Genomic DNA, 24,047 nt, shown 5'->3' on the forward strand with positions numbered 1-24,047 from the left:
GTTGTTGATTGTCCCTCTTTCTTTGTCATTTCTTCTATTATCATAATTCCTTCCACCAGTTTTTCCTTTCCTGTCTTGTCTAATGCTTCCTTTCCACTAACAGCAACAAACTTAGAGAACAGCCAGCTGTTATAGTCTCCTACGCTGTCACAGCTGACTCATATTTTCAATGATGTCATCATCATTTCTGTGAATGGAAATTTCTGTTAAAAAAAAAAGGTGAATTCTGAAGATTCCTGGAATTGTTATCAATTTTTAAGTTTTGTATTGCGTTGTAATAGTGTCTTTATTTCTTTTTTTTGACACTGTAACAATACCTATAATGCAAAGAAATCAGAATACAGACGATTTTAAATACTTTAATTTATGCCCTAGTAGAACTTTTACAATAAAACAGTTTTTCTTTGTTTTTAAATAATACTTTCAAATAATAGTGTAATATAGTGAGATTACATGATATACACTCTCCCATACTGCCACATAAACACAATGTGTCCCTGGTGTTGATGGCTTGATGTAACAGCAGCCATTAGATGCCAGGAGATAGCTTTCTTTTTTTAACCAATAGACTATGGGTCATACCCTTTTTGGGAACTGTGCACTTTATACTTTGTTGTGCTTTGCTTTCACATGCTTATTTTTCTCTTCCTTTTTTTAAAATTTTTTCTTCAGCTATAAACTAAAAGGTTCACGCACCAGAAGTTACTGTTAGGTGCAGGTGAACAAGATGGCAAAGCCCATTTTATTTATATATATTTTTCATTACATGTAAACATTAAAACCTCTTAAGCCCCACGCCCCCGGTACCGGGGGCAAAAGGGAGGAGATCACGTTTAATCGGTTATAACGCCGGTTGAGAAATATAACTCCAGACATGTGTGGTATCCACAGAAACCTCAGAATCTCAGCTAAAATGTCATATAAACCATTTCTACAACCACCAAACACACCGAAAACAAGCCGCGATTAAACGAGCAGTTACGTAAATGCGCAGAAGTCTGCTAAACACGCAAACGAGAACCAGACAGTCTTCAGACTTCATGTAACCGGTTATAAATAGGCTTGCTAGCTTCCAGGGCTATCACTGCATAAACACACAAAGTTTGACCACGATCGGACCAAAATTCACCGAATTAGCCGCAAAAGAAGAAAAAAATTAGGCGAGAATAAAATCCACTTCCTTTTTCTGTGTTCCAGTCTCAGTAACTTTGACACAGTAATATCTGCTTTAATATTTACACCTCTGATTAAATGTCCCAAGTGTTAGCTTCATTTTGATACCAAGATTGTAAGGACGGAGTTTGTAATTGCAGGGAAATAATCAATTTAATTTAGGCATTGCATTTTCGAGCAGGAAGCTCAGAAACCCCCTTGGGGCTGAAGAGGTTAAAGACAAAAACTAATTTGGTAAACTGAAGTGGGTACACTTTTCCTTAAAGTAATAAAAACAGAGTAAAATTTATAAAGAAATGTAATACAAGTCAACACATGTGCACACACACACACACACACACACACACCCTCAAGCATGTTATGCCGGTTTCAGCTGAAACAATGTTTCAAACCATATTCCGGGGTTTTTAGTTCACCATTTAAGAGGTTTCAAGAAGAAAATAAAAGACAGATCTGAATGTTTGAAAATGTTTTGGAAAAATTCAGCAAAGATGAGATGAAAAATACTCAAAGGATAAATTCAATTGGTTTATTATTTAGATAAGTTGAAAAAAAGTTAAACAAACAAGTAAATAAAGAAACAAGGTAAAATGAAGTAATAATGAAAAAACCTTAAACAAGTAAATAAAGAAACAAGGTAAAATGAAGTAATAATGAAAAAAGTTAAACAAGTAAATAAAGAAAAAAAAGAAAACCCCAACAATCCCCTCTGAGCAAGCACTTGGCGACAGTGGGGAGGAAAAACTGCTTTTAAACGGGCAGAAACCTCCGGCAGAACCAGGCTCAGGAGGGGACAGTCAACTGCCGGGACTGGTTGGGGGGGTGAACAGAGGTGGAGCAAGACGAGGCTACATCAGGTGAAGAAGCAGTAGCGTCTCTCCTCCGGAACAAGCGGAACCATTTTGTCTTCTTTTTCATGGACTTTTCCACAAGTGCTTTTTTCTCCAGGATGAGATTTCTCAACTCATCGATTGTTTCTGTGTTTTGCTTTTCAAGTTTCTTACATCTTTGTTCCACCTCTTCTAATGTTGCTTGTTGTTCTTCAAGCTTGTCTTTGAGTTGTTTGGATGTTGCCTCCTGTATCAGCTTGTCCTTGTGCATGTCTGCATTTCTCTGTTGTACTTCTTTGTGCTCGTCTTCTAACTGCTCGTTTCTTTTCTGGATTTCTTGGAGCGTGAGCTGCAGGTCTTCATGTATTTTGTCTTGTTGTTGTTTTTGTGCCTGCATTTCAGTGTTTTCACGCTTCAAGTTATTGAATTCCACCAAAATCCCCTTAACGAGCTCGGAGTTGTTTCTCGCTATCTGATCGATCCTTTTCTGCATCTGTGAGCAGCGTTTCTCCAGTTTGTCCTTTTCTTCTTCCACTTTAGTTGCTTTGTCCTCCAGCTGCTTACAAAACTCTTGCAGTTTTAGATTTTTAGACTCAAAGTCCTGGACAATACATTTTCCTTCTTTCAGTCTTTCCTGCTGTTGCTCTTTCTGTTGAAGAAGGTCTTTATTTTGGCGCAGTGTTTCATCCAGGCTTTCTTTCAGCATTTGGTATTTTTCCTGCATGCTCTTCAGTTCGTGCTGCATGTCTCTTTGTTTTTTGTCCTGCTCTTCCTTCTGTTGGAGGATTTCTTTCTTTTCTTCCACAGCTTCATGGAGCTGTCTTTGGAGCAGCTGATACCTTTGGTCCATGTACTGGAGATCCCATTGTATCTTGTCAGTCATCGTTTTCTTGTCTTGGAGCTGGTTGGTCATTTCTTTTAGTTCTGCACTCTTTTGCTTGTTTTCTTTAATGAGGTGCACAATCTGCTCTCGGGTCTGAGCAAACTTGATTCCCCAGCCCTCATTAATAATTTTTATGTCCGGCTGGCGCTGTTGTCTTTCTTCCAGCTCTTTATTTTGGGCTTCCATTCTTCTACACTTGTCCTCCAGTTGAAGTTTCTCTTCTTCAATCTGTTGCATTTTTTTCTGGAGAAGGTAGTTTTCCTTCCTACTCTCCTCTAATGCCCTTTGGGAGGATAAGACGCCATTTGGGGAAATTGGCCGGCCACGCCAGGAAGGAGAGGCGGCGTAATCTTTTTGAATTGGTTGGTTTTTTCTTGGAAACATGTTGGAGTTTCTATACGATGACTTTGAAAAGCTTTCCAAATGTTTCTGTGGTGAACGCTTGTAGGCTGCAAACACAGATGCTGCTAAAACGAACTAAAACTTGCTGTGCCTCACCCCTATTTAAGGAAAATCATCACAGGACTTAAGATTCTTAAGATCTCCCTATGACATCATCACTCCCTAAGCCAACGAGATTGTCACAAGACATTTTGGAATGGGGTAATTTTTTTTAAAACTGTTTCCAAACTTAACTTTAAATTTCAGTGTTTCCTAGTTGTGGACTATTGGTTAGTCCAGCCGATTAACCCTTGGATGCACAACCCACCAATACCTACACTCTTCCACGAGTGGGGTCAAAAATGACCCCAAATAGAAACAATGTATTTTGATATAAACTCGGTTGTCATTCTTCACAATCTTTAAAACGAAGAGTTGTAATATTTTCATATTTGAGGTATTCCTCATAAAACATGTTTGTGACATGAGGCACTTTGCATTTTTATTTATTTTTTCATTAATTTTAAGAAATTGCAGTTTTTGTATGTTTTTGCAGTTTGTGTTGTAACTAAAAGTTACTGTGACTCAAACATAGAAAATTCGATTTTTTTATTTCCCACACCTAATTTATTAGCGATTATTTTATTTAAAAGTATTTTATAGCATATAACACCTTTGAAAATATGCTTCAGTTCACATTTAACTCCAGAAAATCATCAATCAAAATATGGATATTAACTGATCACAGATTCGTGGTGACGTAACTGCTCTTTTAACTGTTTGGTGTCTTTGCTTTGTTTGGTGGTTGTAGAAATGGTTTATATGAGCTTTGAGCTGCGATTCAGAGGTTTCTGTGGACACTGCTCAAATGATCAGTCGTGACATTCTCATAATAAATAAGATATTGCAAATAATTATTTCTGCATTTGTGCGATTGAAGTCAATTGAAAATGTGTATGCAATGACACCGTTTTAAATATTTGGCCTAAATAATTTTGGAGTGAGTGAGTCTAAACATGATGACCTAACTAGTGATACCCTGTCACCTGTCACACACACACACTCACACACACACACACACACACACACACACACACACACACACACACACACACACACACAAATACTTTGTATTTGACCTCAGGTCAGCTGGCAGCTTGTTCCAAAGATCCAAAGAACAAGACCAAAGTAACTGGAAACAAATTTAGGTCACTTAGATCAAATTCTAACACTTAGATCTAATTCTTAGTTAAAAGATCTGCACCTAATTATTTAAGAGGTGTAATAGGGTTAGAAAGTGGATTGTGTTAAAATGCATCCCTTAACAACACTTAACACATTTACCATTTATAGCTCACTAACTGAAATACTTGGGAAAAGAACATTTAAACCCTACAGTGTTATTACTAGACTTGTTTTTATACCTTCTGTGGCTATTTTTTTTTTTTTATCTTGTTATGGTGAAAATCAAGTTGAAAAAGCTTAAACTTTGCATTAAAGATGGTGGTTACTCACTGTATTTAAATGTGATGCCAAAGTGCCCTTTACAAGTGTCCATATGTACCAGTTGGGATTGGATGACCCATCTGAAGCATCTTAATGCAGATGCCAAAGAATGCCTAAAGCACATCTGAGATACCAGCATCTCACATTCATAATGTGTTGCTTCGAGAATGACAATGGTTTGTTGTACAGTATGAAATATGTTCCATCTACTCATAAGGAACTGATGTACACAAGAAGATTCCTTTGAAATTAATCTTCTTGTCACCTATATCACTCGACAAGCAGCTATTGCCAGTCAGGGAGCTTAAATAATGAAAGCTGCATTGCCACATCTTTAATAAGATGAAGAGGATGGATCACCACATCTGTTACACTGACTGTTTGATAATGACACTATCAATCTCAGCACTCTGAAACAGTTTTAATGCAGCTGACTATATTAACACTATATGTCCTTGTATATTAAGACGACACTTACTGCAACTACATGAGTGCATGGCAACCAAGAAGTTGCTGACCCAGATCACATGATTTAAGTTCATATGTAACACAATGATCACATTAATGATGGCATTAAATATAGGAATCTGCCATGCAGTCTTTTGCCGTGTCTCTGTGACTGACACATAAGATAATTACAATGATGGGACATAATTAGGACTAAATGCCTGCTGATAGTTCTTTACATTGACAGTGGTTAGGATGGTGCTCAGTCATGCATAGACCAGTGGAGATGCTCCCTGTGGTGTGGCTGTGTATCAAACAGTGCACTGTATATGAGAAAACAATCCTAGCTGAAGTCTAGAGCTGATGGGCGTTTATAGGGGATGGCTATTAGATTCTTGCTGCATATGTATAAAATACTCTTGCTGAAGGCTAAACTGTCAAACAAATAACTGTCATCCACTAATCATATTTGGATTTCCAGACAAATTGCAGTTAATATTTTTGCTTGCATTTGTATATTATTTGAGTCAGAAACCATAGTTGGAAGAAGCTTGCAAGATGCATGACTTTCATTATAAGTTGTGTGTTATTTACTTTACTATTTACAAAGCTACCATGTCCTGGTTTGACTGTGAAAATAGCTGGCAGCTGCAATTTCAGGTTTTCATTTGCACTCAGAATCATAACAACCCTGCACCATCAAAGGTAGTCATTTAGTGGAGTGTGTGTCTGATGGATTTTCTTTCTAATGGTTTAAACGTCATCTCATGCTCAAGCTGTGCTGCTATAGTAAGGAATAGCAACAGGAAATAGCACATTAGTGAGGACTTCACAGTCGCTTAATGGTAAGCACACATATAATGGATACTTTCACTGTAAGACCAGTGCAGAGTCAGACTTTATTGGGGTCATCGTCAGGATCTTATCAGTGTGGTTGCCAGCTTTAAAGGCTTGTAATGTGTAAGTTACTATTCATCAGACTGGAATCAATGCTGCACTGCAGGTATGTCAGTCTTTCCTGCAGATGTAATTTAAAAAGTGCAATCCTCTAATTCAAATCTCTGGAACAATTTATATAGGACTGCACATTAATTATCACAATTATTTTTTTATCAGTATTGAGACTTATTATTCATTAATTTTTGAGACAGAATGTTTTAATTGCACTTTCATGTAAGAAAAACACTGCTTTCACATCTTTACATCAAAACAAAATTGTTCCTCCATATTCACCTTTCGTGCATCTTTCAGAAGAAAAATAAACTTATCAGAAAATTAAATCCACAGTTCTGTTTCACTTTTTACATTTCGTGACATTCCTGTTAATGAAAACATCTTTGCTTCCAGGAAATGCACTGAAATTCATGTGAATAAACACTGTATTTGTCTGCAAAAAATCTAATCTTTAACTTCATTCAGTATACCTGCATGACAGATGTGACCGAAATTTGTAGCAACGCACTCAACAGCTGTGAGAGCCCTCTGTATATCCCCCTATGATGTGTAGTGCAGGTTTTTCACTTTGGAAAAACAACTGCATCTTTCATCCAGCATGTTCACAATTTTCCTGAAGCCTTGGTTACACACTGTGTTTAGTAGACAGCCTATCTCTGGCCGAATGCAATGCGATTGCGTTGGTGATTTCAGTGTCTTTGTGAGCTGCATGGATATGCTCATGCACTATACAGGCTTACTTTAACTTAAATGTCTGAGCTGATCTTGTACAATTCACGTTAGTAACCACTGTAGTGTTTTTCTTGGCCTTCATGCTTTAATTATACTGCGGTTAGTGATGTGTGGCAGTAACCTTAGAATTACACCAGCTGTCAAAGAAGTGAAAGAAGGTGTAATTGTTGCTCGGTGATGAAGGTGTGATGTATCAACTGCCCTTTGTCACCGGTTCAGTCAGTGCAGTTAGTGAAAGTGGTAGTCATGTGATTAATTTATGGAAGAAGCAAAAGTCAAGTGATTTCTTTTGTCTGCTATACTTTGAGAACCATAAAAAAAGACTTTTAAAAAGTTGCATGCTCAAAGTGAGAGAAGTATGTGGTCCTTGAAGTTTTTGCATTGTGCTGAAAACACTATTTAATTGAAGTTATTGCCTTGAAAGATAGAAGAGCTCTGTCTGTACATAGAACAAAATTCACAGAATTCTATGAATTGCCATCTTACCGTGGTTGAGGGGTTTATAAACGATAAATGGACTGGTGTTCAATTTTGACCACTCAATGCGCTTTCAAGTCTCATTCACCCAATCACACACATTCAATACACATACAATGCTTTTATCTATACCTAAGGACAAACTCTGATGAATGCACTGTTGTTAACTCAGAGTTTTGACTAAGGATCCTTCTCCACAAGCTGCAGCAAGCTGCAGGACTCAGAAGTAACTCCACTGACCTTCAGATTGGTAGATGATCCACTCTACACCTGCCCCATGTTCTGTTACGATCACAAAGGTTAAGATTAGTGTTTTTCAACACCTGGGTGAAGGGGTCAAACTAAATGTGATTCACAAGGCATTTATGGTATTATAAAACAGTTACCACACCCAGAGGTAACATAGCCCCACTTCAGGAGTGAGCTGTCAAAAAGCATAAAGTTGTTGGGCCTCAGCTCAAATGAGCCACATGGGCCAGCCCACCTTGAAGAAGGGAAGTAAGGGTCCCATGCAATGTGGATCGGGTGGCGGTCAAAACACAATGACAAAGGAAAAGGCATGGAGACAAAAGATGAAAGGCAGAAGCCTTGGCAGTTGGATGCTGTTGAAACTCTCTCGAGTCAAACCCACATCTCTTGACTTGCTTGAAAATACCTTTGTGTTTTAGAGCAGCTGGTCAGGAAGAGGGAAAGACGTCTTCTCAGACTCCTGTCCTGGTGATCCAGACCCAGATGAGTAGCAGAAAAAGGATGGAGAGCATTTTAATAGACTTGAAAACTCACAACAAAATTTCTCTGATAATGAAAATGAAAATAAACAATTATGAAAAATTCTTTAAACAAGTTTAAGAAAGCAGCATAGTCTACAGCACAGGCAGTGATTCTTCTGAGGTCAGACTAATCCTTTGAATTTTAATTAATTTAACAGGACCAGACTCCAACAGGACAAGACTCTTCCCTTCTGTCCTTTAAAAACACTAAAATGGTACTTTTATCGGTCTAGTTATTTATTCTCTCCTCTGAACCTGCAGCTTCTAAAGACTAAAGAGGTTTTCATGAGTTTTCATGAGTGCACGGTGGCACGGTGGTTAGCACTGTTGCCGCACAGCAAGAAGGTCCTGAGTTCAATTCCACCATCAGGCCAGGGTCTTTCTGTGTGGAGTTTGCATGTTCTCCCCGTGTTTGCGTGGGTTCCCTCCAGGTACTCCGGCTTCCTCCCACCGTCCAAAGACATGCAGCTTGTGGGGATAGGTTAATTGGATAATCGAAATTGTCACTAGGTGTGAATGTGAGTGTGAATGGTTGTCTGTCCCTGTGTGTTGGCCCTGCGACAGACTGGCGACCTGTCCAGGGTGTACCCCGCCTCTCGCCCTATGACAGCTGGGATAGGCTCCAGCGCCCCCTGCGACCCTGAAAAAGGATAAGCGGAAGCGAATGGATGGATAATTAAATTTAATTAAGAAAGTTTCACTTTCATCATCTCACCTTGATAGCAGCAGGCTCAATGCATTGCTCATGCCATCAAATTCATACATTTCTGTTTCCCACACACAAAATTGCACTACCTGAGAACCTATGAAATAGTATACTATAACCAAGGACATATGGATTAGTCCCCATGGAACAATCCATCAGTGATCCCATCAAAGAGAACAGAAACTGTAAATACCAAAAACCAAAAGTGATATGTTGCCAAAAACTTTGCTACTTAGCTATATTGATTCACAGATTAAAATCGCCATCTAGCTTCTTTTTAATATCAGTGACATCACTTTTGTTTGCACACTAAGTCTTCAACTTTACAAAAAAACAAACAAAAAACAGACTTAACCATCATTTTTGCTGCAAAACAACAGAGTGCACTGCACAGGCCAATCATAAATGGAAGCTCATATTGCATCTGTAGTGAAAAAGGGTTAAAAGTCTGCAAGCATAACTCTCCAGAGTGGTAAAATGTTAAGAACTGGTTCTGAGAAGTTTTTTTTGCTTTTGAGATTTGTGGATGCATTTGTGACGCAGATCACACATTAGCTTTTCATCACTGTTAGTCATAACTGCCAGCATTTGTGTTCTTTCACAGCTGGCTGAACAGATGGGGCTATTACTATCCATCACACTCAGAGAATCTACTGCAATTTGAATGAAACACTAACTTTGCTTATGCATAACTGTCAAGTGAAGTTCAAATTTAGTATGCGTCTATCTAACTTTCCTTGCAAATTGCTCAGCTGTGCACGTGGTCCTTATATTGGGCCGCTAATTCCTGTAACAGATGGGTTGAGATTACCTTCACTTTGTTTTACAGACAATTTGGCAACTTGGGTAACACCAGGCAAAGATCTAAAAAGAAACTTACCGATCCGTGTACGACAATTATTCATAATAAAATAAGAATTTCACATAAATTATGTGAGTTTCTTGTAAGAAACAGTAAAAGGGATGTGCTAGAAGACTGTCTTCAGATAGAGGTGAAACCTGCAAAAAGTGGGAGCATTGAGGCAGTTTGATGATATATATACATGAAAAGAGTAATGTCACAAAAAAACATTACGCAAACAATTCAGACAAGTCCCCATCCAATTAGCGGCAGTGTCACAAAGAAATGGGGTCTTGTCTTTCAACGGGTTTTGATCAAAGAATTGTGAGGACAGGTCCATGAATATCAAAAGCTTTGCCTGATTTAAATTTGGCTGATCTCACATTCAAGGTCATTATCTCATGCACCTCTGGATAAGTCAGCACAGCTGCTATTATTAGATTTTTCGTTGGCAGTCCCGTTATTTCCCCTTGCACTTGTGCCTCCGCAATGTGCACTTGATCTCAAGTATGTCAAAATGGTGCATCTTCAACTTGATTTCCATTTTTGGAAAGGTGAATGAAATCGGTAATCAAATCCAGTGAGTGATAAAGGTGGAGCACAAAGATGATCATCAGTCACCCCCCAAAAAACCAAAAAGGCAAAAATTGCATTTTAAGAGCATCATGTCAACACCATAACCACCTCCACAGAACTACTGTGAAGTTCTTCACTGCCTTCCTATACAATATCAGGTTAATTTTAATATTCTGCTTCTTACTTTTAAGTCTCTCCATAATCTTGCTCCTCAATATCTCTGTCATCTTCTGCAAATTGCCACTCCTTCCTGTACTCCAAGATCCTCCTCCTCTGTTAGTCTCATTGTACCATCTGCTCACCTGACCACCATGGGCTTTAGAGCTGTAAGCTAACTGGTCCCTCTTCTTTGGAACTCTCTTTTACACTGCATTTGCAATATTGAGGTCACCCTGTCTTCCAGCCTTAAATCACATCTTCTCTGGCCTCTTCTGTTTGATTTTAATTTATGACGTATTGACTTTTAATTCTGTGATGTCTTCAACTGTTTAATACATACTGTAAATTTGTTATTTATTTGCTGTTAAATTGTCCTTGTACTTCAATGTTTTTTTTTTGTTTTGTTTTTTTTAAAACAAAAACTGTAGTTCATTTTATGAAGTTCAGTTTCTGGTGAAAGGGAAATGTGCTAAATGTAAGCAGCTGAAACAGGTTTTCCAGCAAACAATATGAAAGTAACAGCTGTGGTGGAAGCTGTCTGGACATGCCTGATAAGATGACGTTGAATATGAGGCAGGAGAAATTTTATACAGGTAATTTTATTGATTTGTTTCCAGTCTGTTGTAATCATACATTGGATATCTCCTATAAGCTTGTTAAAAGTAAAAGTAAACTAACTGTAATATCAAACAACATAGATAAGATAAGATAAGATAAGATAAGATAACGTTTATTAGTCCCACACGTGGAAAATTTGTTTGGGAGTGTCCAGTGCAAAGAATATATAGATGTATTATAATAGTAGCTTAAGAGGTAGAGTGTGTTACCAATTCCCTACTATCATAATTCCCATGCTCCTCTCTATACTTCTATATATCAGTGTGAGTGAGGCACATTATGAGTTTTAAAATTGAAAACAGGATATACAATAAAATTCACGAGCAGCATTCACCAAAGCAGAAAGAAAAGTATAGACAGTTAATGCATAGTTATAGAGTATATAGAGTATAATTAATGTAACCACCAGAAACTGAAGGCAGTTATACTAACCTGTAATTGTAATTGGACATATTGGACAGACATAAATGCCCATGTAACAACCTCATCCTTCCTGCTCTCCTTGTTTCTACTGCAACTTTATGGTCACTTTAGTTAGGTGCCCTAAATTCATTAACACTAATAATCATCTTTGGTTGCACTACACAAATGACAAGTTACAACACAATTGGTTCTAGTTGGAATTCTGAGGCCAACCGGTGGGGTCATTTGTTTTATGAGCAATCAAGGTAAACCCTTTTAATGTCTTCATGATTTAATGTCCCCAAAACAGTTGATTCTGTTCTGAAAACTCTATGTCCACATGAATCAATTTTTTTTAAGTTGATATTAAATTGAAAATGCACCTGGGGATGGAGTTAAAGACGTACTGCTTTTCCAGCCTTAATTTTATTTTAAATTTTTTTGTTTGATATTCTGTGTTTTCAATGGTACTCTCCGGTTTTAATAAATGTTCGCCTTAAAGGCTGTTTTATTATTTTGTTATTTATTTAGTTGAGCAAGGTTAATTAACTGTTAATGGATTATAAATCCTTTTAGCGAGGAAGACCACAAACTAAAAGAGCCAATTAAGCTCAGGAACAAATGTATGTGCTGTTTTGATGTTATATTAGTTTTTAGTGGCAGAAGGCCACTTTAATGTATCATTCGGCTGACTTTTATGTTTTGACAGCTCAAATAGATCAACCTTTCCAGAGTTTTCACATATATTGACTATTTTGCTTTATTCCTTTATCTATTTGTTGATTTTTTTTTTTTTACTGCCTGCAGTAATTGTTTGTTTTAGGGGTTTTTAGTGAATTATTCTTGCATTTGTTTTAAAATAAATCCTTTTTTTTTTTTTATGTTGACAACAAAACTAGATATCTGTTAGGGAGAACTTTTGTAGTTGGTAAAGGTGACACTTGGTCAGTGAAACCAGTAGATAATTTGGGTGCAATTCCCAAGGACCTAACCTGCTCCAGATGAGGCAGGTGTACTATGAAGCGAGATTCATGACTTATTGAGCTATATAGCAATAGCCTAAAGTGAGAGTTTTCAGTTTTATGAAAGTGTCTCTCTTAACTGGCCAAATCCTAGTGGTAACTTTTGTTGTACAACTTACCTGGTCAGTTGCAAGTTATGTTTCAAGTTTCAGTTTAATATCCACAAAATGTGAAACATTTTCACAGATTCTTTTATTTACAATATCTTACAACAAGATACCACAAGCCACAATTTTCGATTAAAAAAACAATTCTGGCTTTATTTTGCTGTCAATTAATAGAATAAAAATATGCATGTTACAATAGGTTTATTGAGAGTTAAAGTTGGGTACATGGCTGCTTTGACTCACAGCTGATTTCAGCTCCATCTGGCGACTTCACTTCCACCAATTAGTGTCACTTAACTGGAACAGATTCATTATCTCTCTCTTATATATTTATGGGTTAGCCCATATGAGCTGGTGGAGCTGGGAATCTTTTTATTTATGTACTAGCAAAGATAGCAAACATGAAGCATAAGAAAGACATTAAAAATTCAAAAAGAATGTGGACTATACTGGAGCCAAATTAGACATTTGCTGATTCAGCTCACATTACAAATGCACAAATTCAAATGGTCAGAAGTGGACTCCATGTGGGTACCTAAAAATAGGAGGAGCACTGAGGCTTTAAATGAACACATAAGCTTTTGTATTTCATTAATGAAGTCCCAAAAACCTTTTGACAATGCACTCAAAATCACCTTTGCAGGGGTTCCTGTTAAATATGTCACCATGAGTAAAGAATAGCTAACAAAGTAAAACCAGTGCTATCATGACTGGTAAAAATTTCCAGGAACATGGATCTCGTCACGTTGGGTGTATCACGTATATAATACACCGTACAAGTCTTGTGTCAATGTTTTGGCAGGTGGAGAATGTTTGCCTTGTGCTCAACCATTTTAATATCAGGCAACGATTGTTCAAATATGACACCTGTCTGAGTAGACGAATGCGTGCACACCCATGAAAAGAGTAATAAAGTGCTTACTTGCCTAACTAGTTTAATACCTGATTCCTTTTATTCTTGAAAGCCAAAAGTGAGTTGTTATTTTCAGGGTGTCCTAAAAACTCCCTGAAAATACTGCAGCAAGAGTACTGACAGGGACTAGAAAGACAGAGCATATTCCTCCTATACTGGCTTCCCTTCATTGGCTTCCTGTTAAATCCAGAATTGAATTCAAAATCCTGCTCCTCACATACAAGGTCTTGAATAGTCAGGTCCCATCTTATCTTAATGACCTCATAGTGTCACAATGTTACTGAACGGGATCACGCGCAGGCTCTGCGTCGGGAACAATAAAGAGTCTTTATTTACAGAAACACCTGGTGAGCTATTTACAAAGTGGGGGAAAAGATGGGTTCCGGGAACCCACACAAACAAGGAAAGATGCTTGCACTCAACACACGCTCATAGGTCCACACTCAGTCCATGGTCCACTCCACATGCTCCTCTTCAGTCTCCTCCGATCCACAAGAAACACAAAGCTCGATCCAATTCTCACACACTCTGTCGCACAGGTTACATGAGGACAGGTCCAGGGAAATCTATTCACAAAGATACGAGAAGATTACTACAGGACAAAGCACTTACTTATAGGGGGTAATGTGGGGTGAAGGTATAGACGACACAGGAGGTCTAGCTTTTTCCTCCGACTTTGTTCACCACCAAACATCAACTGAATACATTGCGCCAAAACCCAGCAAAAACCCCTCCTCCCGACCTGGGTGTGAGTGGAGCCGTCTGGTGGGCCACCACAGTAATATCATTGCTGGGGTTTTCGCTGTTGTATTATTGTAGGGTTTACCTCACAATATAAAGTGCCCTGAGGTGACTTTTGTTGTGATTTGGTGCTGTATAGATAAAATAAAACTGAATTGAATTGAATTAAAAATAAGCTGGTGTAGAAATGACTGAGATTACATTAACAAAACAATTTTCATTTAAATTCAGCAGTATGCTTTGCATTTCTCTAGTTTGATCTTCGATTCATGAGTTTTACTTTGAGACGCTCTGTGGCAGGGATACCAAGATATTAAAGCAAGCAATGAAGGAAAACCTTAAGTGATGCTTATAGAGGATGATTAAGGCTCTTTTCCTCTTCTTCCTGGCTTCACTCATGCTTGAACTTCACCTGTGTTATTCATCCCTCATTTGCTGCAGGGCAAAACAATATTTATCTCTGTCCTTGTTTATTCTCCTTTAATATTAAATATTAAGGGATCAGAGTGAGAAATGTAGAGGTGCAGACAAAGACAGATGGGAAGAGAGCTCGGTGGAAAGTTCATATTTCACACCTGCAGGGACTTTTAAAAAAAGGTAATATAAAAAAAGTTTAGAGGCAAAAAGCAAGCTAGAAGAAAGAAAGGCAACAAACCATAACTGATGACTTTAACCCTCAGCTCCCATGTCCCCATCACTGTTATGGATCCAGAGTAATAGCAAGCTGTCAGACTGTGTAATCACATGGGAGTACCAATTCAAGAATCTGAAATTATTACTTTTCATCCAGTACCCACAATAAATGTCTTGGTATCAAGCCTTGTCAGGCTGGGTGTATAGCTGCTGTCTGAAAGGTACTACTGGCTTTGTCTGCTCCTGCAAAAAATTCTGTGATTTGACCACATTAATCCCACTAAACACTGGACACGAGATAGATGTGCAGATCATGTCTATATCCAGTCCGTTGGACGTCCAAATTCTGGACATCTGGTCCACAGTTTGGACATCCAACCACCAACGGCATTGTGACATTCAACATTTGAATTGAGTAATTTTTTTGGAACGTCCTGTGAACGTCTATGACAGGTACAGGAAGTTTAAATCATTAGTAAATGCTATATTTTTTTATTTACAAATATCAACATTGTTATTATCAACATCATACATATGAATACAGATTACCCATAAACAAACACAGTTTATTATTATGTGTTAGTCTATTGATTTATTTGGTACATGTGTTTTTTTTGTTGTTGTTTTTTTAGTTTTTTTGCTATTTTACATTTTCATGTTTTTATTTAACGAGTTTATTTATTTCAATTAATCAACCAATTAAGTAACCAGGTTAAAATTGCCATTTATTAAAATGTGTAGTAATATTAAAAACATTGAAATCCATGTTAAAACGTAAAATAATAATAGTTAAAGTATTTAGAGAAGGAGTACAATGTTTTTAATAATTTAAAAGAGCATTTGCATGCATTTATATATAGTACATTTTTGCAGGTGTCCGGTTTTATTGTGAAGAACTCATGACTGTAAGAGAAAGTAAATGTGGCTGTAGCTGGACTGAGAGAAGTTGTGATGGAAAGTATGAGACGTTTATGCAGATGTGTATGTATGAACTATCTGCTTGACAGCCTTTGTCAATACATGCATTTTGCAAACTACCTTTGAGAAGCCGCGGACATTTCTGCTCAAAATCCACTGTGCAGATGCTCACTTGTTTTTGCGTCAAGAGCCCGCGCCATCTTGAAGATGTCAGCTGATCACTCTGCATTCCTTCACTCATAACCTATGATCTAGTCCCATTTCAAAAGGTGGCACATTGTTCCAGATCATTTTCCAATAACTTCATTTGATTCCTTCAGCCGCAGGTGATAACTGGAAACACATACAAAGGAGTAAACAAAGCTACAGAAAAATTAATTGGTAGCCTATAGAAAACATGTCCTCCACCCTCTGGAAACATGGGACCACAGAGCATATAGAAGCAGTATAAAAACCACATGTAGTTTGATGTTGAAAAGACATCATTTGGACTATAAATAGCCAGTACTACTGCACTAAACGTTCAGTAGATGCTGAAAAAAAACCCAGGTCGCTTGGTGTTACAAGATGTGTAACGCCAGCTGAGCTAAACGTTCTTGTAACCAGAGCTTGTTAGTAATATTTAAGAAAAGGCAACTAAAACATATTGTAAGTATTAATTTTCAGCACTTTACCACAAAATCAAATAGCTTTGTGTCACCCTTTTTAACTGAGTAGTCAAAAATCAATCAAATCCACACTAATCTGTCATACAAAGTCAAGGAAAAACAATATTTCAGAATCTACTCTTGTTGGGTTCAGTTAGGATCGTAAGGAGACTGGCAGTGGTAACTCAACTTAAAGAAGGAAAAACCCTCCACTCAGAATGAGACACTGACAACAACTTAAAGGAAAAAAGTGATTTGAGTGCATTCAACATTTAAATGGTCCAACATAGACATGAACAAAACATTTAAATCAATTCAAACATGTAAATATCAACAATGTACAATGTATCACTTCAAGTGTCCATAAATGTATTAGATAGGCTGTCCATTCCAGTTTAGTGCACTTAGTGTTCAGTGTTCTCAGTAAGTGTTAATTGTCTTTAGTCACAGTTTTGCTTTTAGATGCATCAGTTTTTTGTGCTAAGTGGAATCAGATCTGACCCAAAAAAGGAAAAAGTAACAACATAAAGCGTCCTGAGATCTCAGTAAAAAACGTTAATCCTTAAAAAAAAATTGCAAATCGTTGTATCCTACCACCCTCCAAGGAAACAGGTGGCCTTCAGATTGAGAATGTCCTTTCTAGGCACCTCCAGTGGCATCCAGTCCTTAGATGGCACCACTCGGTCCTTGCAGCAGATTTCTACTACAAAAAAACCAGCCTGCACACAACGTGCAGAGCAATCACTTCACTTGTAAAATAAAACTTATTTCTCTAGTGTTATCCTTTTTTTCCACACATCACACATCTATACAGTTCTTATTGGCCAATAACAATTTATCAACGACAAAAATACATTTCACTGCAAATCATAACGCATGAAAAGTGTTTCACGTGGTGTGTTAGCTAAAACTTCACATGTAAGCGCGTTAGCCCAGGGAGCACATGTGGGTATGCTAGCATACCTTCCACAGGTTAACATAGCTAAGGAAGCTAAGGAATCGTTAGCAGGTGCTACGACAAACATCACATCTTCGACAAACATAGTATCCCGACTGGTTTTATACTCAAAAACTGGACTGTGAATCACAACTTAATATACAACTGTGAGACTCACCAGGATATTCTTCAAAGAAAACAATTCCGTAGCGCAACACGTTACAGGACTGAATCTCCACACAGCTTTGTGCATCTAGCTCCGTGCAGGCGGATGCAGTGAAAGAAAGTCACCACGCACAGCGCTATGGTGCATTCACGGTACATGGGAAAACTCAGCACTTAACAAAACAGTAACACTTAAAATTAGAATAAAAATACAATACAATTGTCAATAAAATAACCATGGGTTACACTCTCCCCCTCTAAACGGCATGAGTCCCTTCATGCATCGTTGACCAACTGGGACCTGGTGGAGGTGACATGACAGTTTTAGAGAATGCAACACCTAAGGTTTGGAAAAAGGAGCTAATAGCCAAGGTCAGCGGCTCCCCTAACTCATCATAAGTGAACTTCTGAGGTGGGCGTCTTTCTCTGTCAGAGCGCCTCAACCTTACTGGTTCTGTAGCACCAGCATCGGTACTAGCAGTATCATCATTAATGACTGCAGGCTCTGGTGGAGTGAGATCTGCATCAGTCATGGTAGGTGTCAAGTCGGGTTCGGGAATGTCAATCACAACATGGTCTGAAGACCTAGCATCGGAAGGAACATAGTCCACACGACTTGTGTTAGAGACTTCAGGTTGCGTCAAGGTAGGTTTTCCAATATCAGGTAAGGACGTTTCCGGTACAACAGTGTCAGGGGATGATACAGGGGGATGACTGTCCATCTGCTGTTGGGCTTTAGGATGAGTTGACTCAGGTTGAAAGTAAGGGCCTTTTGTGATGATCTGTGGATTCCATGTGCCAATACATAATTCCTCTTCATCACTCATCTCATCACTGTACTCTCCTCCATTATCATTGTCATTGCCTTTTGTGCGGTTTGGTTTACTCCTGGTTCTCATTTTCCTTCGATTTCCATTTTGGGAGTCCGATCCAATCTGACCTTCAACAGGTAAGAACCCGCAAGGGAGAAGCAAATCCCTGTGTAATGTACGCTGGGGACCGTCTCCATTTTCCGGTCTGACAACATACACTGGGCTGTCTTTGACACGTTTGACAACAATGTGAATATTTTGTTCCCAACGGTTAGCGAGTTTGTGCTTCCCTCTAACGTTCACGTTCCTTACTAAAACTCTGTCACCTGGAAACAGTTCTGCAGCTTTGATCTTTTTATCAAACCTCATTTTATTTTTCTCACCCATCTTTTGTGAGTGTTCGCTGGCAAGGGTGTAACTCTCTTGGAGGTTTTGGCGAAGACTTTTAACATAGTCAGAGTAAGACTTTGGACTGGTTTTGCCCGGGTGAGTACCAAGGACAAGATCAACAGGCAACCTCGGCTGTCTGCCGAACATGAGTTCGTATGGACAGTACCCTGTTGTGTCATTTCGTGTACAGTTGTAGGCATGTGTTAATGGCCTAACAAAGTCTCTCCAATGGTACTTGTCTTTGTCCTCCAGCGTGCCTAACATGTCTAAGAGAGTCCTATTGTACCTTTCCACCGGGTTTCCCCGTGGATGATAGGGCGTCGTGCGAATTTTACTTGTCCCAATCAATGTGCAGAGCTCTTTAACAAGCTTAGACTCAAAATCTCTACCTTGGTCACTAAGCAGACGGCTAGGGATACCATAGGGGATGATAAGGTGATCCCAAAGAGCCTTGGCTATGGTCTTAGCCTTTTGATCTTTTGTCAGGACCGCGACTGCAAACTTTGTGAAATGGTCTGTCAACACTAACACATTTCTGGTGTCCCGACTATCTGGCTCAATAGACAAGTAATCAATGCACACTAGAATAGAATAGAATAGAATAGAATAGAATAGAATAGAATAATCCTTTAATTGTCCCACAAGGGGAAATTTGGTTGTATCAGCAGCAAAAAAACACGCATATACAAACAGAACAGGACACACAGAACCGAAGCACAATTTTTACATATTTACATCTTTACATCATGGACAATAGTTACCAGAGCAGAGTACAGTACAGTTGTTTAAATTAGCGTACACATAGTGTGCAAACATAGCAGGATACTGAAAGATGTTTAAATAGTTAAGAATATTTAGAATATTTAGAAAAGTGCAGATTGTTTATTGTACCCGTGCATTAAAAAGTAAACATGTAACTTTCAATAAGTTAGTGTATATATAAGCTGAGATATATAGCTCAAGGGGGTAAGTTGCCTGAATATTCTGTAGTGGAGCAGCCTTTTGGGGAAGGGCCTTTCTCATGAGACAACGTGAGCATTTCTTGCACTTCTCTTCAATGGAGTGAGCCATCCGTGGCCAGTAAAACCTTGCCTGAGCGAGATGTAAGGCACGCTCAAACCCGAGGTGACCAACCTCGTCATGTACACCTTTCAGGGTTCTGTCACGGTACTTTTGGGGCAGTACTAACTGGTACACAAGGGAATCTCTGTCATTGAATTTCCTGTAAAGCACGCCATTACTGAGCTCGAGTTTGTTCCATTGTTTCAGAAGGAGTTTAACATCTGACGATTCAAGATTTGTTTCTTTGGGGCTGGGTTTCAAGCCTCTTCCCAACAGGGCTATAACACGAGCGAGAGAAGGATCATCCTTTTGTGCAGCGCACCAATCAGCATCTGTCATTGAGGGTAAGATGTCTTCTCCATAAGCCTCAGTGACTGAGCTGGGGTCAATAGCAAGACTCTCGACAACTGAGAGGGTTTCTGAATGGCATGAAACTGAATGACGCTGACACAAAGCAGAAAACGTTTCATGGTCAAGATTGTTTGGCATGTTAATGAGACGTTCTTTCATGTCATCAATACGAGCTTTTTCTTTGACAAATGCCTCATCTTCACGAGGAGGCTCTTGGGGCCGCCGAGACAACCCATCAGCATCTTTGTTTGCTTGACCTGCCCTGTACTTAATATTGAAATTGTAAGTAGACAAGGCAGCCAGCCACCTGTGTCCTGCCGCATCTAATTTCGCAGTTGTCAAAACATAAGTTAGCGGGTTATTGTCGGTGAGGACAGTGAAGCTAGAACCGTAAAGGTAGTCATTGAACTTTTCACACACAGCCCACTTGAGGGCTAAGAATTCAAGTTTGTGTGTGGGATAGTTCTGTTCACTCTTAGAAAGCCCCCTGCTAGCGTAAGCAATTGCTCTCAGCCTCCCCTCTTGCTCCTGATAGAGCGCAGCTCCCAACCCATCCCGACAAGCATCCGTGTGCAATACATAGGGGAGTTGTGGGTTGGCAAAAGCAAGAATTGGTGCAGAAGTCAGTTTTTCGATTATTGTTCGGAAGGAGGTTTCACACTCATGAGTCCATTGTTCCCCGAGAGGCTGAGTGGGACTGTAAGAAAGTCTGGGCGGTTCTCTCTTGTAAATCTTGCCTCTCTTCTTCGGTGGCCGGTAACCGGCAGTGAGACGATTCAACGGTTTGGCTATCTTGGAGTACCCTTCGACGAAACGCCTATAGTATCCAGCGAAGCCTAAAAAACATTTGAGCTCTTTGAAATTAGATGGGCGCGGCCAACTTTTCAGAGCAGAGATCTTTTCGGGATCGGTGTGGACTCCGTGAGCATCCACAACATGCCCTAAATACTTCACAGATGTTTTGAAGAAGTGGCATTTTTCTGGGGATAATTTAAGACCGTAGTCTCTCAAGCGAGTAAGAACTTTCATTAGCCTGGATTCGTGCTCTTCTAATGTGTCTGAGAACACAATGAGGTCGTCTAAAAAGACAAGCACTTCAGTGAGGTGGAGATCACCCACACACTTCTCCATCAGGCGTTGGAAGGTGCTTGGGGCATTTGTAACACCCTGTGGCATCCTATTAAATTCATAGAAGCCAAGAGGACACACAAAGGCTGTCTTAGGCTTGTCCTCCTCGGCTACCTCCACCTGATAGTAACCGGACTTAAGGTCCATGACCGAAAACCATTTAGCTCCACTCAGAGCTGTGAATGTCTCCTCAATATTTGGCAGGGCATATGCATCTCGAATAGTTCTTAGATTTAGTTTACGGTAATCTATGCATAGCCTTATCGAGCCATTCTTTTTCCTTACCAATACAATTGGTGAGGCGAAAGGACTTTGTGACTCTCGAATGATGCCTGCATCCAGTAGTTCTCTCAGATGTTGTTTGACAGCTTCTCTGTCACTGGGGTGTATGGGCCTTGGCCGCTCTTTGAAAGGTGTTTCATTGTTCAATTTGATTTGGTGCGTCACAGCTGTGGTGTGGCCATGGGACATGTCATCGAGAGCAAAAACTTCAGGGATGGACCTCAGTTTTCCCAGAATTCGCTCTTTCCATTGCTCTGGGATGGGGGAATCATCAAGGTTGAATGTGAGGTTGTCGCTGTCTGGTTCATTTCGACTTGGAGGATTCCGAGTTTGACTCGATGCTAGTGGGGAAACATGTTGGGCTGCACAAGCTTGAGCGACAATGCTATTTGACTGCAACGTAACAGCATGTTCACTAACATTGTGTACAATGACAGGTACTTTACTGCTGGAATTAAAAGGAATGTCTACTAAAGCCGATTCAAGAAGCAATCCACCTGGTAACTTGTATTTCTCGTGCGGCTCAAGGACAAAACTTGTGTTCCGGTTGTTCTTTCTTAATCTCACATTTCCCATTAGGCATTGTTTGTGTCTTGCAGGGATTGTCACTGCCCCTTTGCTATGCAACGTGACATGGCAGGAATGAGTATCATTTCTTTGTACTTGGGCAACATGTTGAAGGATCGTTGCAAACTGCTTAGAGTGCAGCTTACGAATGAACTTGGGACCATCCTGATGTACTAACTGTCCATAAACCCGTAAAAGCACATTTGTCCCTATCAACAGCGGAATTCTACTGTTAAAGTGACACTCAGGAACAACGAGGGCCAAAACAGCTAATTGTTGTTCTTTGCCTGCAATGCTTTCAGGAAATGTAATGCAAGTCTGAACATAACCCAAGTATGGCACGTTTTGCCCTCCTGCTCCTTCAATTTCAAGAAGAGCATGTATTGGCTGGATGGGAAGGTGGGAAAGGTGCATCTTGTGAAAAGACTCAGAAATGGTCGTAACCTGTGAGCCTGAGTCCATTATGGATTCACAGGGCACCCCGTCAACGAGTACTGACGCTGCACAGCGTGGGCCTATGAGACCTTGAGGCAAGAGGGAGTTAGGATCTAGGCTGTCTATGGGTTGAATGGGTTCTGTGATTTGCACTTCAGGACCACGAGCTAATGTCTCGGGACTGGGGGAATCAAGGGTTTCAGCTCCTGGGTGTCCCACGACAGGAGCTGCCACTAGTTTAAAGCAAATGGGGCTGTGGCCTGTCGTGCAGCAAAATCAGCCTGTTTCTTTCTCAACTCTGCATGCTTTTCTCGGACAAGTGTGGGATTAACGTCATTTGTGCAGCTTACTGCGATATGATTGTCTTCCCCACACTTAAAGCAAAACCATGCCCTAGGTGTGCCAGGGACTTTACCAAAAGCCTGTGAGTTTCTGGTGTTGACAGCTAGAGAATTTTTGGGCTCATATTTCTCAGGTTTGGTTGAATGTCTTTGGCTTTGGACAAGCATTTGGACTTGTTTGGTCAACTCGGCTATTTGACTTTCAAGCTTGGCAGTTTCATTCGGTTTTGGGTTCACAGATTTGGATTTAGTGCTTACAAGAGGTTCAGTACTTGGGGTGGTGATCCTTTGCCTTTGAGTTAAAGTTAACTGCTCAACTTGCTTTGTGAGCTCATTAACTTTCTGTTCGAGTTTCACAGCTTCACTGTCGGTTGGAGTAGGAGTCGCAAGTGGCGCTTGGTCAAAGGTGGGCATACTAAAAACTGAATGTGCATGTGCAGCAGCTTTTGTTGCACCCAAATGTTTCTTCATGCGGTCCAATTTGGCTGAACGACGCTCTTCCTCGGTTCTCAACATGAGGAGAAGCTCTGGAAACGAGGGTGGAAAGCTCTTTTTTGCTTCAAGCTGGAGACTTATTATCAAGCTTTGGTCCCAGCAACCTCTAATGAATTGCTTAAGAAGCAGTTCATTTACATTTGCAGGAGGGGCTCCCCCTCTAGAAATGACTCGTGTGAGAAGGCTGTGAAGACGGTTCAAGAAGGCAGATGGGTTTTCTCCGCTGTTTTGATTCGAGCCAAGGAAGGCAGTGAAAAGCTCTTCACCGTCCTCAACAACTCCAAAGGCTGAATCAAGCTGAGTGACATAAGCACTTGGTGATGCAGTGACCCCTAGAGGCTTTACAACTTCAGATGCAGGGCTAAGTAAGCTCTCAAGTATCTTCCTCACTTTGAGGGCATCAGTCAGAAAAGGGTCACTGAGTAGAAGATCGACTTGGGTACGCCATGTCTCATAGTCGACTTCACCGTTGGGCCGTGGAAGTCGGCCTGAGAAGGTACGTATCTTAGCATGAGCAAGGGGTGCGTGACTTGGCTCATTACGAATAACATGTTCAACTACTACTTTCTGAATATGCGAAGGGTTGTAGATGCTCTCGTCTACATGTACTGGACCAGCAAAAGCGTCAGAACGTGGGCTGAAAGCA

The 24,047-nt window shown here is 39.7% G+C and overlaps 2 protein-coding genes across 2 annotated transcripts; both read right to left on the reverse strand.

Moving 5' to 3' along the window:
- Nucleotides 1–1,935: 1,935 nt before the first annotated feature.
- On the reverse strand, nucleotides 1,936–3,346 carry LOC109196167 (trichohyalin-like). The gene has a single exon (XM_019349504.2). It carries the CDS (start codon nucleotides 3,268–3,270, stop codon nucleotides 1,957–1,959), a length of 1,314 nt encoding a protein of 437 aa, XP_019205049.1. The 5' UTR covers nucleotides 3,271–3,346; the 3' UTR covers nucleotides 1,936–1,956.
- Nucleotides 3,347–12,953: 9,607 nt separating this feature from the next.
- LOC109196282 (uncharacterized) lies at nucleotides 12,954–19,319 on the reverse strand. The gene is made up of 3 exons (XM_025901768.1): nucleotides 17,552–19,319; nucleotides 15,910–17,155; nucleotides 12,954–14,063 (listed from the first exon to the last, which is right to left on the reverse strand). Exon 1 carries the CDS (start codon nucleotides 19,002–19,004, stop codon nucleotides 17,796–17,798), a length of 1,209 nt encoding a protein of 402 aa, XP_025757553.1. The 5' UTR covers nucleotides 19,005–19,319; the 3' UTR covers nucleotides 12,954–14,063; nucleotides 15,910–17,155; nucleotides 17,552–17,795.
- Between the last annotated feature and the right edge of the window lie 4,728 nt (nucleotides 19,320–24,047).

The sequence above is a fragment of the Oreochromis niloticus genome, linkage group LG20, assembly GCF_001858045.2.
Source record: "Oreochromis niloticus isolate F11D_XX linkage group LG20, O_niloticus_UMD_NMBU, whole genome shotgun sequence".
NCBI classification, from domain to species: Eukaryota; Metazoa; Chordata; class Actinopteri; order Cichliformes; family Cichlidae; genus Oreochromis; species Oreochromis niloticus.

What these genes read in the sequence shown, in the direction of transcription:
- LOC109196167 (XM_019349504.2), bottom strand. Translation starts at nt 3,270, where the DNA reads ATGTTTCCAAGAAAAAACCAACCAATTCAAAAAGATTACGCCGCCTCT.
- LOC109196282 (XM_025901768.1), bottom strand. Translation starts at nt 19,004, where the DNA reads ATGTTAGGCACGCTGGAGGACAAAGACAAGTACCATTGGAGAGACTTT.